General features: G+C 35.6%; 1 protein-coding gene across 5 annotated transcripts in view; it reads right to left on the minus strand.

The window, feature by feature from the left end:
- The window catches only part of SMARCA1 (SNF2 related chromatin remodeling ATPase 1), a 68,923-nt gene that overhangs the window by 19,099 nt on the left and 33,297 nt on the right, over positions 1-16,527 (minus strand). For all 5 annotated transcript variants that reach the window (XM_082446814.1, XM_082446812.1, XM_082446811.1 and 2 more), the window contains 3 exons: positions 9,458-9,568; positions 9,083-9,196; positions 379-501 (listed from right to left, as the gene is read on the minus strand). In XM_082446814.1, the coding sequence (XP_082302940.1) occupies positions 379-501; positions 9,083-9,196; positions 9,458-9,568 (348 nt within the window). The remainder of the gene's footprint in view (positions 1-378; positions 502-9,082; positions 9,197-9,457; positions 9,569-16,527) is intronic.

The following is a 16,527-nucleotide window of genomic DNA, read 5'->3' on the forward strand; positions in this document are numbered from 1 at the left end:
AGTATAATTTCAGAGGACAGTTCACAATCAATAAAATAAATTTAAATTTTCAAGAATATGTAGTAATTACTGTCTATCAGGATTCATATGTGGATTAACTGACTTTATTATAATTGATAAAATGCATGTCTGATTTCTTATAATTGACACCTATATTTTGCATTTATATATTTTTTAGTATTTCTAAAAGAGTGTATTCTATAAAAGGGATTAAAAAAATAGGGATATTTGGTCTAAATGTATGTTTATAAGATAGCCCTGAGTTGTGTTGGTGTGTCCAATCAGGGTACCAGGCCCATACAATAAAAAGTAAGTGTAATTTATATCTTTTTTTCTATTGGTTGACTAGAAGTATTTCAATCACTTAAAATATGTTACTTGTGTGAGAAGTTTTTCCTTTTCTTCAGTCTCTTCTGGTGTAAGAGGTTCAGCTCCATCAATCTTTTTTTGCTCCTCTCTTTGAGCCACAGCTGGATTTGGGATATCAGGATTCCTTGGGACCTAAGAATCAAGAGATGTGTTATGAATAAACTGTTGAGAAAAATTAATTAAGGGTATACATACTTATATCAATATTTAGAGTTATTTCAGCAGTAAACAAAATAAAGTCATACCAGAATGACACATGATCCTCTCCACATTTCTACTACCATATTACCAAAGTAAAACTGTTCTTAAATGTGCCACGTGGTATTTTACAGTTAAAAACCAGTTACAGCTAAATGCCACATTATATTCTAGATTTAATTACACTGTGGAACAAAAAAATCCTTATGATATTGTAATACATGGTAATAATAATATCATTATCCCCAACACCAACATTATACAATAAAATCTCAAGCCCAGAAACAAAAAGTTGGATAGTACAAAAAGAGTCCATATTCACCTGGCAATACAGACCAGGGTATAGAAGTGGCAATGCACCTGAAGATTGTATCCAATGCTCTAATCAGTTCAACGTGCAAAAAGAAAGGAGTACTTTTATTGCCTTCCAGGATATGGAAAGAGACAGCATCTTCACATAAAATGCAAAGACTGAAAGAGTGACAGGATAATGAAGAAGCAAAAAAAAAAAAAGAGACTATATATAAGAGGGAAGGGGTAAGCAAAGCACACAAACAGCTGCAATGGGACCCGCAGTCAAGGGGAAAAAACTACAGTAGCAGTAAGCAACAGAAGGTATAGTGTATACTCTACAGCTCTGCATAGTATACAGAGCTGCAATACACTGACAACTGAGAAGAAGAGAGCTCAAGTTCAAAAGACTGAGGACAGAAGCTCAGCTCTACAAGGAAGCAAGCAGTCAGCCAGTCATTTGTATCTCAAAACTGTAGCCCCAGGGGCCTCAGTGTGTCACCATGAACTTAGACAACCCATACAGCTCAGCAGTATGAAGCAGCATTCATTGTATGGAGTGATAAACTAAGTCACTCAGCGCAAAGCCTCACATCATTTTTATGTGCATCTGCAGTGACAATGCAGCACATTGATTTACGAGGGCAGGTATATAACATGTATAGTACATTTTATAGCATCCATCAAACATGGCAAGAACAGGGTTGGCAGTAAGCCTTCCACTGTTTGGAAGGCACACCTATCATAAATGACTCATCCTCTAGAGGTATCAAATAGTCACGGTTTTACTAAAACATGATTATAATACATACTAGAGTACATTTCTCTAATTATTATACATATTTCATAGAGTTTGAACCATAGCACTGTAATTTAAAAATAAGTATTTTTAAAACTATTGTATCCAATAGTTGTTTAAATATAAAACCTACTAACTGGGCATTAAAAAGACATACTGAAAAACAGATTCATTTGTACATAATCATCAGTACGAGACAATCAAATTAGTAAGTATTGACTAAATGTCTATTTTGTCCATAGCACTATGATAGGTGTTCACTGGAATATAAAAAATAGTGGGCATGGTCCTTGCCCACAAGGAGCTCACAACCTAGTTGCGGAATTCTGAGCTATACTCTAAGAACTATAAGAATTTGGGGAGATGGAGAAGAGAGAAAGAATATTCTAGGCGGAGCAGTAAAGCAAAAACGGTGAAGGCAAAAACAGGAAGGAGCATATAAGGTTTATGTTGAGACGGGATAAGAAACAAGGCCAGGTGGAAACAGAATTAGAGGGCCTTCTGAAACTACACAGTAGGCAACAGCAAGCCATTGGAGATCTTTCAACAAAGGAGTACTGTTTTCACCTGCAAGCCTTGTGCTGGATGGATTGAAGTGGGGAAGCGACTAGAGGCAAGAGAACCAGCTAAACTGTTGTAATCTAGAAATGAGGTATGATCACCTGGCCTAGGATGGTAGCAAATGGAAATGGAAAAGAAGGTGTAAATTAAAAATAAAATGTAGTCCAGTGATACGCATGATTTAAAATGACTTTTTTCAATAGCTAAATTCCACTTTTAAATCACAGGCACACCAGCAATTCCATTCCTAACAAACATATCTATACAAAGACTTTTAGGAGAATGTTTATAGCAGCTTTACTCACAAGAGCCAAAACCCAAAAAACAGTCCAGATGTCCATCAACAAGAGACTGGATAAGCAAACTGTGGTATATCCTTACAATGGAATAGTACTCGGCAATAAAAAGGAATGCACCATTGATAATGGGACAACATGGATGAATCTCAAAAACACTATGCTAAGTGAAAGAAGCCTTACACATAATATATGATTCCATTTATGTGAAACTCTAGAACAAAAAAACTAATCTATAGCTGAAAATAATATCAGAACAGTGGTTGTGTCTGGGGAATGAATATGAGGATTGACTGGGAAGGGGCACTTTCTATATCTTTATAGGGGCTTCAGTTATGTAGGCGTATGCATTTGTCAAAATTCATCAAATGACACACAAGATTTATATATTTCAATGTATATAACTTTTATCTTAAAAAGAATCAAATAAATATTGAACTCTGGCTAATGATATGCATGTTGAAGTGTTTCCGGGTGAAATATACTTATGTCTGCAACTTTGAAATGCATAAAGAAATAAGAAGGATATCCATTTGATAGAAAGCTGGAGAAATGGACAAATCGGTGATAAAGCAAATACAGTAAAATGTAAATTGGAAAATATATGTGGTGTGTATATGGGTGTTCACTGTATAATTATTTGGGCATTTTTCTGTTTGGAAATTTTTCATAATAAAATGTTGAAAAAAATTACAGACATAGCTTTAAAAGTTTAACAGACCCCTTCAGTCACTGGTGAAATTACTTTGGCCTCAAATTTTTAACTTTCATTGAGGAAAACCTCTTTAATCTTAAGATATTTCTCTACCAAAATGCTTCAAACTTTCCATATCTGACAAACCATACTTTAACAAAGTATTTCATAAACATCTAATTTTATGACAGAAAATGGATAATATACCCACACAAAATAAACTTTTTATTCCTATGTAGATATCTTCAATACTAAAAATTTTCCACCTGAACTTTAATAAAGGCAAAATCAGAATGTTATATCATACCATTAGATTTTAGGATCTACTGCCCATATTTTTAATACAGCAAAACTTTAGAATGACTTCATCAATGTTACATTTACAATTTTAGTTCTAAAAATTACTCAAATAAACAGCTGCTAAAAGTTTTAGAATTAGAAATGACTCAAAATTCCTAAATTCCTGTATCTCTTCCTACAAATAATCTCCTTCTTAATATTTATTATTTTTAAAAAGTATTCATTTTTTACCTCATGAGGTTTTATCGGCATTTAGCTTCCTAAAGTGATTTCAAAGTGCTGTAGAAGAATTAAGTAGACGAATTATAGGCCAATAGTACTAAACAGATACCTAGGTGGTATCTCAAGTACTCATACTGTATATATTACTGATGACCCCCAGTAACACTTAATATACAAGAAGTTATCTTTCAAGGAAACAGCTCAATTATTATTTGGATTTCTAGTCAGATAGTAAGGAATTTGTGATTAAGAGCTATGTTCCATGGAAAAGTGAAAAACTTTTTGGGGGGTCTTGTTTCTTAGGAGCTTCAGCAAGCATTTCATAGAAATATGGAACACTGAATTAAATGTGACAACACACAAAATAAAAGTAGTAACCTGAAATCAGCTCACTGTATTTTAATTCTACCACAGCAAAACAGGTGGCCCACAATGACACGTTACGGAAACTCACAAAGATTACAGAACTTCCTGCATTTGTCAAATGTTTATATCCCCCCCAAAGAGTCTTTATTGAAGATATATATTAGAATGTTCTACAGCTTTCTTCAGCTTCTAATATGGCAAAACTCTTTCACTCCAGGTCTTAGACTCAATGGGACTTTTGGATACTCCGGAGTTTTAAAATTCTGCAATTGAAATTTCAATTCAGTCACCTTCTTCCAATGGAAGGGTTTTAGTGAGCAAGTGACTAAAAGCATTAAGTTACTCCTTTAAGTCACAAGAGCAATGAAGCTTCTGAATACGTCTAACCTGCAACAAGGTCAGAGCTTAGACAGCAGGGAAAATTGGCACATAATGCACAGCTATCTACCAAGTGGTTAGGGCAAAACAAACAACTACTTCTCTCAGCCTCGAATAAGACAGAACTCTTTAATTCCAGATCTTATTATCAGGAATACTGCCGTGACCTTGTTGTGCTGAGTATTGAGGGGAAAAAACAAAACAGAAAATAAAAATGCAAATAAGCAGGCCCTGAAGAAAAATGCTGTTTACCAACTGCTTCAAGCCTACTGAGCCCTTCACTAACCACACTCCAAGTCACTACAGAATGTGACAGTGGGGACACAAAATGGACCAAATGGAACCATACACCACAATGCCCCCAGCTTCAGACAAAACCTCTCTCCCCTGAGCTAACAATCATTTAAGCAGAAAGAGGGAAAGGAGTCCCTTTTTGAGAACCTAACTATGTAGAGAATATCAGGAAACTCCACTACAGCAGTCCTGTTCATCTGAGAACAAACTATTGTTCCATTCATATTGTGGCTTGGGTTAGTTTTCTGGAGGTTTAGTAGGGGGAAAATAATCAATGCTAGGAATCCTTGAGAAGATATGCCCAACACTTATCAATATCATATCGTCCTTTATAGGAAGCTTTTGCAGGTGATTAACATGCCATGCTCATCTGTCTATACAGTCGGCCCTCCGTATCCACGGGTTCTGCATCTGTGGATTCAAGCAACCTCTGATCAAAAATATTTGAGGAAAAAATTACAGAAAGTTCCAAAAAGCAAAACTTGAATCTGCTGCATGCTGGCAAGTATTTACATAGCATTCACATTGTATTTAAACCTATTTACATAGCATTCACATTGTATTTATACCTATTTACATAGCAATCACATTGTATTAGGTATTATAAGTAATATAGAGATGATGTAAAATATATGGGCGAATCTGCATAGGTTACATGCAAATACTACGCCATTTTATATAAGAGACTTGAGCATTCACGGATCGTGGTATCTTTGTGGGCTTCTGGAACCAATGTCCCGCAGATACCGAGGGACAACTGTACTCAAACATGAGACCCACCCAATTAAAGCACCCACCTTAGCTTAGGTCTGTAGCCCCTGGTAAAGAATGGAAGAGACAAGGTTCAGAAAGAACCAACATCCAGAATGTATTCTTCTTTGTCTTGTAAATCCCCAGCTAAGTATGCATACAGAGGATCAAGGCAAGTCTTAAGACAATACAAAGGCAATCCAGGATGGGGCTGAGGAGAGCCTGGGGCTAGGAGTGGAGTGGTAGGGGGTCGATTCCCCTTCCACCCCCACTGCCACCACCACACTCCCAGCCACCACCATCTTTTCATCTTCACACTGCAGCAGCCTCCTGGCTGGTTTCCCTGGAGAAACTCACCATTCTCTGTGTTGCAGCCAGAGTGATTTTTAAAAATGTAAGTCTGATCATATTCTACCCCTTATAAGTGGTTTGACCTTGAGCAAATTACTCAGGGCAAATTACTCAACCTCTGTATGCCTCAGTTTCCCCACCTGTAAAATGGGTATGTAGTTCCAGGGCTCTTCTGAGAATACTGAGCTAATCATTTTGAACAACTAAGAAGAGTAAGCAACACAAGTAAGGACTAAATAACTATCTGCTGTTATTATTCCATCACCCACCTACCCCTCTGCCTTAAAAACATCTCAAAGGCTTTCTTTGCTCTAAAGTTCAACCTAATTAATATGACCTATAATTAATGTTCAATGCTCCACATGGTCCAACTCAACCAACTCACCAGTTTCATCTCAAGTCATTCTCTTTCTCACCACTCCCTAGCAACACTGGCCTTCTTTCAGTTTCTGAAGGGGCAATCCTCCTTCCTACCACAACACCTTTATACCTGTGGCTCCCCCACCTGAACGCTTCTGTCCCACACTTCACTTGGCTAATTCCTGTGCATCTCTCTGATCTCAACTTAAATGGTGGTCCTTAGGGACCACCTCCCTGATCTCCCACTCCACGCTAGGTACCCACGTTATGATCCCTCATAGCACCCTTTGTAAGTACTGAAAACAAATAACGTCACTACGCTGTGCTTTCAGCTTAATGTCTGTCTCCTCCATTAGAACGTAAGTACTGTGCACTGAGGAACCCCCTCTGTCTTATTCGTCACTTTATCCTCAGACCTTGACATAGGACCTGGCATAGGGGGGCACTCGATAAATATGTATGAAATGAAAAACAGTCCTCCTTTCACTCACACTCCCTCTCCAGTCACTTCTCTCCGGGAGGTGAGGAACAGAGAACAGTAAGGTGCCACAGCATGGATGCCATGCCATCTTCCCTCTGCTCGCTCATCCCTTTCCTATCTGCTCACACCTTCCTCCTTCCTACCACCCTTCGCAGCTGTCCCTTCATTCCTCCCTCTTCTAAGGTTTCCTCTCTCCTCCATCTCCTTCCAGCTGGCCACCACCCAACTGTCATGTAAGACCCTGACCCTTAACCACAAACTGCCTGTAATGAAAGGCACTATTTACATTAAAACCAGAGCTGTGGCGAGAATGTGGTGGGCACTGTATTATCACAGGGAACAGAATTTCAGTATCTCCAAAGAAGGAGCATAAACAGTTATATTAGCAGAGGTGATTTTTTTATTGCTGCTACTTGACTACCACTTGGCTCACCTCCCAAACAACATGTCAAACCACTGTAAACACAGTCCTTATTTAGGGCTGCAGAAAGAAGCAGAGTTATGTCACATGCAGAAATAGCCCAGAATGTCTGAGTGGAAAGAGCACAGCATTTGAATGCTCAGAACCTGTGTCTGAGACCAGCACCCTTGGCAACTCTGTTAGCTACCTGACCTTGAACAAGTCATTTAACCTCACTGAACTTGTTTCCTCACCTATTATATAGAGGTGATAATAACACCTATCTCACAGGGTTTCTAAGAAATCAAATGAAGTATGTGGTAAAGCATTTATTCAATTATAAGATGCTCTACACAGATATTTGGTTGATTACTGAGGTCTAACATTTCAACTTAATTCTCCTTTTAAGTCTCACTAATAATAGTCAATAAAAGTTAACAGAAAATAATGATCTAAACCTAAAAGGTTTAATAATTCTTAGTGGGATCATGTATATATTTGTTTACCTCGTGAAATCTTATTCACTACTTTATTAATTTTACTATTTTTATTTTACATTGTAAACCTATAACTTGCCTGTTTCTTCTAACATCGCTGTTTTCACTTTCTTTGAAACTGGTTTTATGCCTGATCCGATGTTCAACCATGATTACTGTACTCTTCTACAACTTCCTAAGAAGGATTTTATCCAGTCCTGTTGGTTAAATACATTCAAATTTAATCATATTTCCCTAACCAGATTATAACTAACCACTTCATTTATATATTTTTATACTTATATTCACCCTAACTTTCTTGTTCCTATTTTTATATATTTCCACTTATATTCACCTTAAGTTTCTTGTCCCTATTTATAGATATCTAAACTTTGGTACATAAATAGCAAGCAAAACTTTTTTGCTCCATTTCAAATGACAGTGCTCCCACTTTGGACAAATAGTAGAAACACTCTAGAGATTCACTCAGTTCAAAATATTTTTTTAACATCTTTATTAGAGCATAACTGCTTTACAATGGTGTGTCAGTTTCTGCTTTATAACAAAGTGAATCAGTTGTACATATACGTATATCCCCATATCTCCTCCCTCAGTTCCAAAATATTAACTAACTAAATACCTTATATATATATGGAGCTTTTCTAGGCATATTACAGTTACTAATCAAAATAACTGGTCACAGTTCCACTTGTGATAAAGGTTCACAATATGAATTTTAAAACACAGCTTCCAATTCATAAAACAGAAATCTTCATAAAATTATAACAGTGTTAATACTTTTATAATTTTGTTCATACTATTGATTATTATTTGGTCATCCCTTTCCACTCACTAGGAAGCCAATTTCAACATACAGAAATAACCTCATATGCTTAATCTCTCAATGTGATAGCTGTAAGTATGACAAACATTATATTTCACTCACTATAAACGGGTTCTTATCTACCTATATAAGTAAGAAATTTGAATTCCAAAAGATCATTTTTAAGTTCCATAATTCATTATCGTGTTTATCATTATTTTAACACCTAAGTGAACACAATCTACTAACCACCAACAGGGCTTCTATCAATCTATGAGTAATAAACACAAAAATACTATTTCTTGGTCATTTTGAGGAAGATAATCAAAAATTTCCTATCATCTATCATACATTCACTTCTATTTAAACACATACCTATTGTTTATTCTACATATTCTTTGAGCACTTGAACACGAGCATTATTTAAATGTTATTACTATTTTGAAATATTGGATAATTCTCCACTAATCTCATTTAGTGATGATCTTACTGGTGATTGGGTAGCTTGATGCTTTGCTTCTAGTTAAACCTCCACTTTGGTTTTAAAAACACCACTATTTTGACTTACTCTTAAGTTCTCTCACATTAAAATGGAACACTTTCTAGTCTAGCTTAATACATTATATTAGCTTAAAAGATTGTATTATGCTAATCCAAAAAACTGAAAAATTACCTTATAGCCTATGGTCTTCCTATAATAAAGAATTTCCTTTTCTAGGAGCTCAAATAAGCGTGGTGGGAAAAACTGAAAATCCTGAACATTTGGCTGTTTTGGAGGTCGTGGAGCCTGCGGGGGAGAAAATGCATTACATATATATTTGTTTTCAGTACATGAAGTGAACATACTTATCTTTTATTATTTCTTTTATATATAGAAAAATAAATACAATGGAATCCATTTATATGGCTGGAGCATATCAAGTACTTTTCTGTATTGTTATATTTTAGGGACTAAGATTTAGCACTAATATAAGTAAATCTGAATCAGAGACCACGTTACAAGAGAATTCTACTGTAGGACATAAAACCTGGCCTCATACTGCTTTACCTTTGGAATCTTTGGCTCACTAACACGTAAAGCCTCTCTGAAGTAGGCATCTACCGCATAGTTGGCTTTGCGTTCTCGTTTGGGAGGTTCAATCCATTCCACCATTCCAAGCTATACACGAAAACAAGAATGAGGAGTTTAATAATTCCAATTTGGTTTATAAATATCAAGCACATCAAGGTTGTAGAAGTGTGAGAAAACCAAAGCCATTAGGAAGAATCAAAACTTGCTTTGTAAAACTCTAATTGGAAAAGATACATGCACCCCAAAAGAATCTGAAAAAAAATAACTAAATCACTTTGCTGTACACTTGAAACTAACACGATATTGTAAATCAACTATACTTCAATTTAAAAAAAAAAAAAACTCGCTTTATAAGTCACAGTTATACATCCCAAGTTCCAAAACCTCATACTGTATACCAAGTTTAGGTGCAAGTGCAAGGATGGTTTTCTTTTTTTTTTTAAGTAAGTTTGAAACTTAGCTCTTCCTTAGTAATTGAGAAGAATTTGCATAATCTGGTTAATATTTTATGTCAAAATATAAATAAATAGCGTCTAATATAGGCGGAAGACTAATATTGATTCTGGTAACTGTGTTAAGTGTATGAATTAGAAAATAGCTGAAAGGCATAAATAATGAATATCAACATGACAGCCATATATCCCTTCAAATCAAGAGAAATTTTAAAATAAGACCTCTTGGTAAGGTAGCTGTGGGAAAAGCCAGTGGAATCAGAAAGACCTGAATTTGAAACCAGGTTCTGCCACTTTACCAACTGTATAACTTTGAAGAAATTATTTTCTCCACCTGTAAAATGGGAATAATAATAAAACCTACTCTGAGGATTAAATGTGACCATATACGTGAAAGCATTAGGTAAACTGCCAAGAGTTAAATGTAAGTTATTATTAAATATCCAAAGTGGGGTGAACAATGATTTGGTAGCCTTACAAAACTTTACCCCAATATCAGCTAAAAAATGCAATTTAAAAGTCAATATACAAAAGTGACAATATAAAGTTCTGGAGTCTGTAGGTATGCTTTTCTAGTTCAGATATTTTTCTTGATTTCACAGTGCCTAGCCTAGTACTTTTACACAAAAGAGGCCATTAATCTATTGGGTTGGCTAGAAGTTTTGTTTGGTTTTTTCTGTAAGATGGCTCTAGTAGCACTTAGTTGTCTTTAACTTCATTTGAAACAATTCTGTTAGATTGTATGTGACAGCTGTCATATCAGCATGCATTTAAAAAAAAGACTTAATCAAAATTGGTGAATTTTTGTGTAGCCATTTTAACATTGAAGATGGAAGAAAAAAAAGCAACATTTTCAGCATATTATGCGTTATTTTTCAAGAAAGGTAAAAACGCAACTGAAACGCAAAAAAAAGATTTGTGCAGTGTATGGAGAAGGTGCTGTGACTGATCGAACGTGTTCAAAAGTGGTTTGCGAAGTTTCGTGCTGGAGATTTCTCACTGGACGATGCTCCACAGTCAGGTAGACCAGTTGAAGTTGATGACGATCAAATCAAGTTATTGAGAACAATCAACGTGATACCACGCGGGAGGTAGCCAACATACTCAAAATATCCAAATCAAGCACTGAAAATCATCTGCACCAGCTTGGTTATGTGAATCGCTTTGATGTTTGGGTTCCACATAAGTTAAGCGAAAAAAACCTTCTTGACCATATTTCCACATGCGATTCTCTACTTAAACATAATGAAAATGTTCCATTTTTGAAATAAATTGTGACGGGTGATGAAAAATGGGTACCGTACAGTTATGTGGAACGGAAGAGATCGTGGGGAAAGTGAAATGAACCACCACCAACCACACCAAAGGTCAGTCTTCATCCAAAGAAGGTGATGTTGTGTATATGGTGGGATTGGAAGGGAGTCCTCTGTTATGAGCTCCTTCTGGAAATCCAAACGATTAATTCCAACAAGTACTGCTCCCAGTTAGACCAACTGAAAGCAGCACTTGATGATTAGTCAACGGAAAAGGCATAATCTTCCATCAGGGTAACACAAGACTGCATGTTTCTTTGAGGACCAGACAAAAACTGTTACAGCTTGGCTGGGAAGTTCTGATTCATCTGCCATATTCACCAGACATTGCACCTTCAGATTTCCAATTATTTTGGTCTTTACAAAATTCTCTTAATGGAAAAAATTTCAATTCCCTGGAAGACTGTAAAAGGAACCTTGAACAGTTCTCTGCTCAAAAAGATAAAAAGTTTTGGGAAGATGGAATTATGAAGTTGCCTGAAAAATGCCAGAAGGTAGTGAAACAACAGGGTGAATACGTTGTTCAATGAAGTTCTTGGTGAAAATGAAAAATGTGTCTTTTATTTTTACTTAAAAACCGAAGGCACTTTTTGGCCAATCCAATACAATTAATGGTCCCACTCTATTTGACCTCATCTACAGGCTGAGTCCTAACCTTCTTATCACATTTTAAGAGTGGATGATAAACTAAGATGACTAGAATGGTTAGAAATCATAAACTCTGTGTCTAGAGAAGTAAAGACTAAAGACAAAATGGTGGCATCCACATATGGAAAAGTCTATCAGATAGAAGAAAACAGTTCTTTGTTGATCCATAAGATTAAAACCAACATGGAAAGTCACAAGAAAGTAGATTGCTACTCAATATAATTTAACAAATATGTCTTAAGTGCCTACTTGCAAGTGTCAAGGATACAAAAATGAATAAAACAATCTCTTCCACCAAGGAGCTTATAAGCCAAATAAGAAGTATTTTGAGGGACTTCCCTGGTGGCACAGTGGATAAGACTCTGTGCTCCCAATGCCGGGGGCCCAGGTTCGATCCCTGGTCAGGGAACTAGATCCCACATGCATGCTGCAACTAAGAGTTTGCAAGCCACAACTAAGAGTTTTTTGCCTGCTACAACTAAGAAACCCACCTCCCTCAACTAAGGAACCCACGTGCCACAACTAAGGTGCCCACCTGCCTCATCTAAGGAGCCTGTCTGCCACAACTAAGACCCGGTGCAACCAAATAAATATTTTTAAAAAACAGAAGTATTCTGAGAACCAGAGAATATAACACAGTGAAATGAAATATCCTGAGAAGAGTAAGAATCCCAACATGACCGAGTTCAACCAGAGGCTGGATGGGGGGAAGAAAAAAAAAATAGAGGCTAGATAACTGTCCTAGATGCTATAGATGGGATTTCTTAATCACAAACAAGGTTAGACTAAATGTCTCTTTTACCTCTAAAAGTTCACGAGATGGATAATGTGAGTTATGTAAGATGATGAGTTTTGTTTTGTTTTCCCCCTCAGATGGGTTAATGTGAGATGACAGTAATAGAAAAGATATTTTTTAATAACCAATATTTATTTGTCTCAATTGGGATGAAAAATCAATAATAGCTTAACTTTCTGAAAGTAATGTATTTGGCCATTTAACCTATACTTGTTTGAAGGTTTAGATATTCAAATTTGAAATAAGTATTAAAGGCCAATTCCTGAACTTTCAAAAACAGAATAAATCATGCTGAATTAGTTTGTTTTAGATAAGACTACATTAATACAAACTTATTCAGGTTAATTTATTCAGAATCAATGTCAGTCATTATGACTTAATTCACCAGGTATGGTTATAAACTAATGCAACTGGTTTGACAAATCTTATATGAAAATCTACCTCACTGTGCAATTTCCATATGTATGAACAACATTCTTGCAGGTTTTCAATTCTCTTCAAAGGATAGTATGAACCTATCTAGAAAATATGGAAAGACATAATAAAATATAATTTCAACTCAGAATATTCAGAAAAAAATCTGATTTAGTCAATTATAAAAGTCATCATAATTGTTATCATTAAAATTTCTTTATATCTGTACATCATTATTTTGCTAGAATTAGAAACACAGGAAAACTTGTTATATTAGAAATGGACAAATATTTTACTAAGCCTAATTTTCCTCTAAGAATGTAGGTAGGAAGCACCACTGATATTTAGACTTTTCACTGTTACTTTATAAAACACTCATAATAACAATAAGCTCACGGGAATAATTGTAAAATTAATAAAATTCGTATCACATAATGGGATCTAAAAAGCATATTAGGAAGGCAGTTTCCACTCTGTGTATGCAGGCTATCACCTCCATCTCCTCAGAGTAAGCCATAAGTAGTCTGAATTAAGGTTATAGATAGAATAACCACATAGATTTTGGTCAAGATACTAAAAACTAACCAGAAATAATGATAGCAACAAAGCATTATCAACATACTAGTTGCAATGCAAATTAAAATGCCTCACCTCTGATTTTTCAGTAAAATCAACACCTAAGAATAAGCTTTTTTATTTTAAAAAATTCATTCTGTCAGTTAAAAAATATAACAGCTTTATAGAACAATTTGAGTGGCAAAATAAAAATGATAGAATTGTATTATAACTCAAAAAATAACTATCCTTGAGTCCATGTTGATATAAATAAATGAGTACATAAATAAACGGGGAGAAGGGACAGCTCTTCCTTACAGAAAAATCCCAATTAATAAATGTAGATGGAATGAAGGAAATACAAAATGACCGTTAAGTAAACACCACAATAACTATCGCAGGCAAGCTCCACCAAGAGATGCTAAAACCAGTGGGCAAAAATGTGAGGAGTATCTCCCCCCACCAAGATACTTATCAATTACAAAGGGAAAAATGGGAACTTTACAGTGGAAAAACCCAGCAGACATCACCTCAACAAAGTGATTAAGGTTACTGTCCCCAGTACCATGACATAGTGACGTCATATGTTCCCTGGTATGATGTACTGAGAAAGACGTAACATCCCTTCCAACACATTCTTGCTAAAAATGCATAATGTCAGTCAAATCATGAAAGAAATGTCGAACAACCCCAAAGTGAGATTCAAACTACAAGACAACTGAACAATACTCTTCAAGAGGGTCAAGGTCATGAAAAACAAAGAAAGACTGAGAACTATCACAGATTAGAAGAGACCAAGGAGACACAGCAACAAAATGCAATGTGGGTCAAGAGAATGAGAAGACAAGCCACAGACTGGGAGAAAGTGTTTGCAAAAGACATATCTGTTAGGAGACTATTATCCAAAATATACAAAGAACTCTTAAAACTCAACAATAAGAAAACAACCATTCTGATTTTTAAATGGGCAAAAGATCTGAAGAGACACTTCCCCGATGAAATATACAGATGGCAAATAAGCAAATGAAAAGATGCTCCCCATCATGTCATCAGTGAAATGCAAACTAAAACAAAGACATACTACTACACACCTACTAAAATGGCAAAAATCCAGAACACTGACAACACCAAATGCTGGTGAGAATGTGGCGCAACAGGAACTCTCATTCACTGCCCACGAGAATGTAAAATAGTATGGCCACTTTGGAAGACAGGTTGGCAGTTTCTTACAAAATTAAACATACGCTTACCATACAATCCAACAATCGTGCTCCTTGGGATTTACCCAAAGGAGTTGAAAATCTATGTTCACACAAAAACCTGCACATAAATGTTTATGGCAGCTTTATTCATAATTATCAAAACTTGGAAGCAACCAAGATGTCCTTCAGTAGATAAATGCATAAATAAGCTGTAGTACATCCAGAAAATGGAATATAACTCAGCACTACAAAGAAATGAGCTATCAAGCCATGAAAAGACATGAAGGAACTTTAAATGCATATTACTAAGTGAAAGAAGCCAATCGGAAAAGGCTACATACTGTATGATTCCAGCTATATAATATTCTGGAAAGGGCAAGATTATGGAGAAAGTGCAAAGATCAGTTGTTGCTAGGGGTTGACGGGAGGGGGGGATTAACAGGCAGCACACAGAGGGTTTTTAGGGCAGTAAAACTATTCTGGATATCATAATGGTGGATACCAGTCATTTATACATTTATCCAAACCCACAGACTGTACAACACCAAAAGTGAATCCTAATGTAAACAATGGACTTTGAATGATAATGATGTGTCAGTGTAGGTTCGACTGGTGTGGGATGTTGACAGTAGAGGAAGCTGTTGGGGGGAGGCAGATGGAATATGGGAAGTCTTTGTATTTTCCACGTGATTTTGCTGTGAACCTAAAACTGCTCTTAAAAATAAAACTCTGTTTTTAAAAACTGCAATGTGGGATCCTGGACTATAAACCCCGGAACAGGGAAAGGACATTAGGGGGAAAACATGTTAATTTCCTGGACTTGATCACTGTAATATGATTAAGTAAATTGTTAACATTAGGGGAAGCTGAGTGAAGGATATATGTGAACTCTTTACTATTTTTTGCAATAAAGTCTAAAGTCATTTCAAAATTAAAAGTTTTTAAAATTACAGCCATAATTTCAGTTTAAACAGACAAAATAAATAAAATTCCCATTTCTTCAAGAGACCTTTGTTGTCCATGAAGTATATTACAAGGCATTCTTTTATAAATGAGACCACCTGTAACAAAGTCCTTCTGGCATTTAAGTAACTATATGTAAACAATAATATTATTACTAATATAATTAATACTAAGTGCTACATATTTTGTTCTAATTACTCTATAATGTAATTACTCCAACCTCCATTTGATAGGTGAAAATACTGATTATCCAAAGTCACTTAATTATGGTTACCAAAGGGGAAAGGAGGGGGAGGATAAATTAGGAGTTTGGGATTAACATATACACACTACTACATATAAAATAGATAACCAACAAAGACCTACTGTACAGCACAGGGAACTATACTCAATATTTTGTAATAACCTATAAGGGAAAAGAATCTGAAAAAAATACATATGTATGTATAACTGAATCGCTTTGCTGTATACCTGAAAGTAACACAACATTGTAAATCAACTATACTTCAATAAAAAAAACTTTTAAGTCACTTAATTAGTGATAGAGTTGTGATTTCAGCTTCAGAATCCAGGAACTCAACCACATCCTATACTGCTTCTCAAAAACAAAAGCGGTGGTAGTAGTAGTAGCAGCAACAACAAAAATGATGTTGATGGTGGTGGTAATAATAATAATAATAAACCAGCCCTTAGATAAGATCAT

This window comes from Balaenoptera physalus (genome assembly GCF_965194825.1).
Source record: "Balaenoptera physalus genome assembly, chromosome: X".
In the NCBI taxonomy this organism is placed as follows: Eukaryota; Metazoa; Chordata; class Mammalia; order Artiodactyla; family Balaenopteridae; genus Balaenoptera; species Balaenoptera physalus.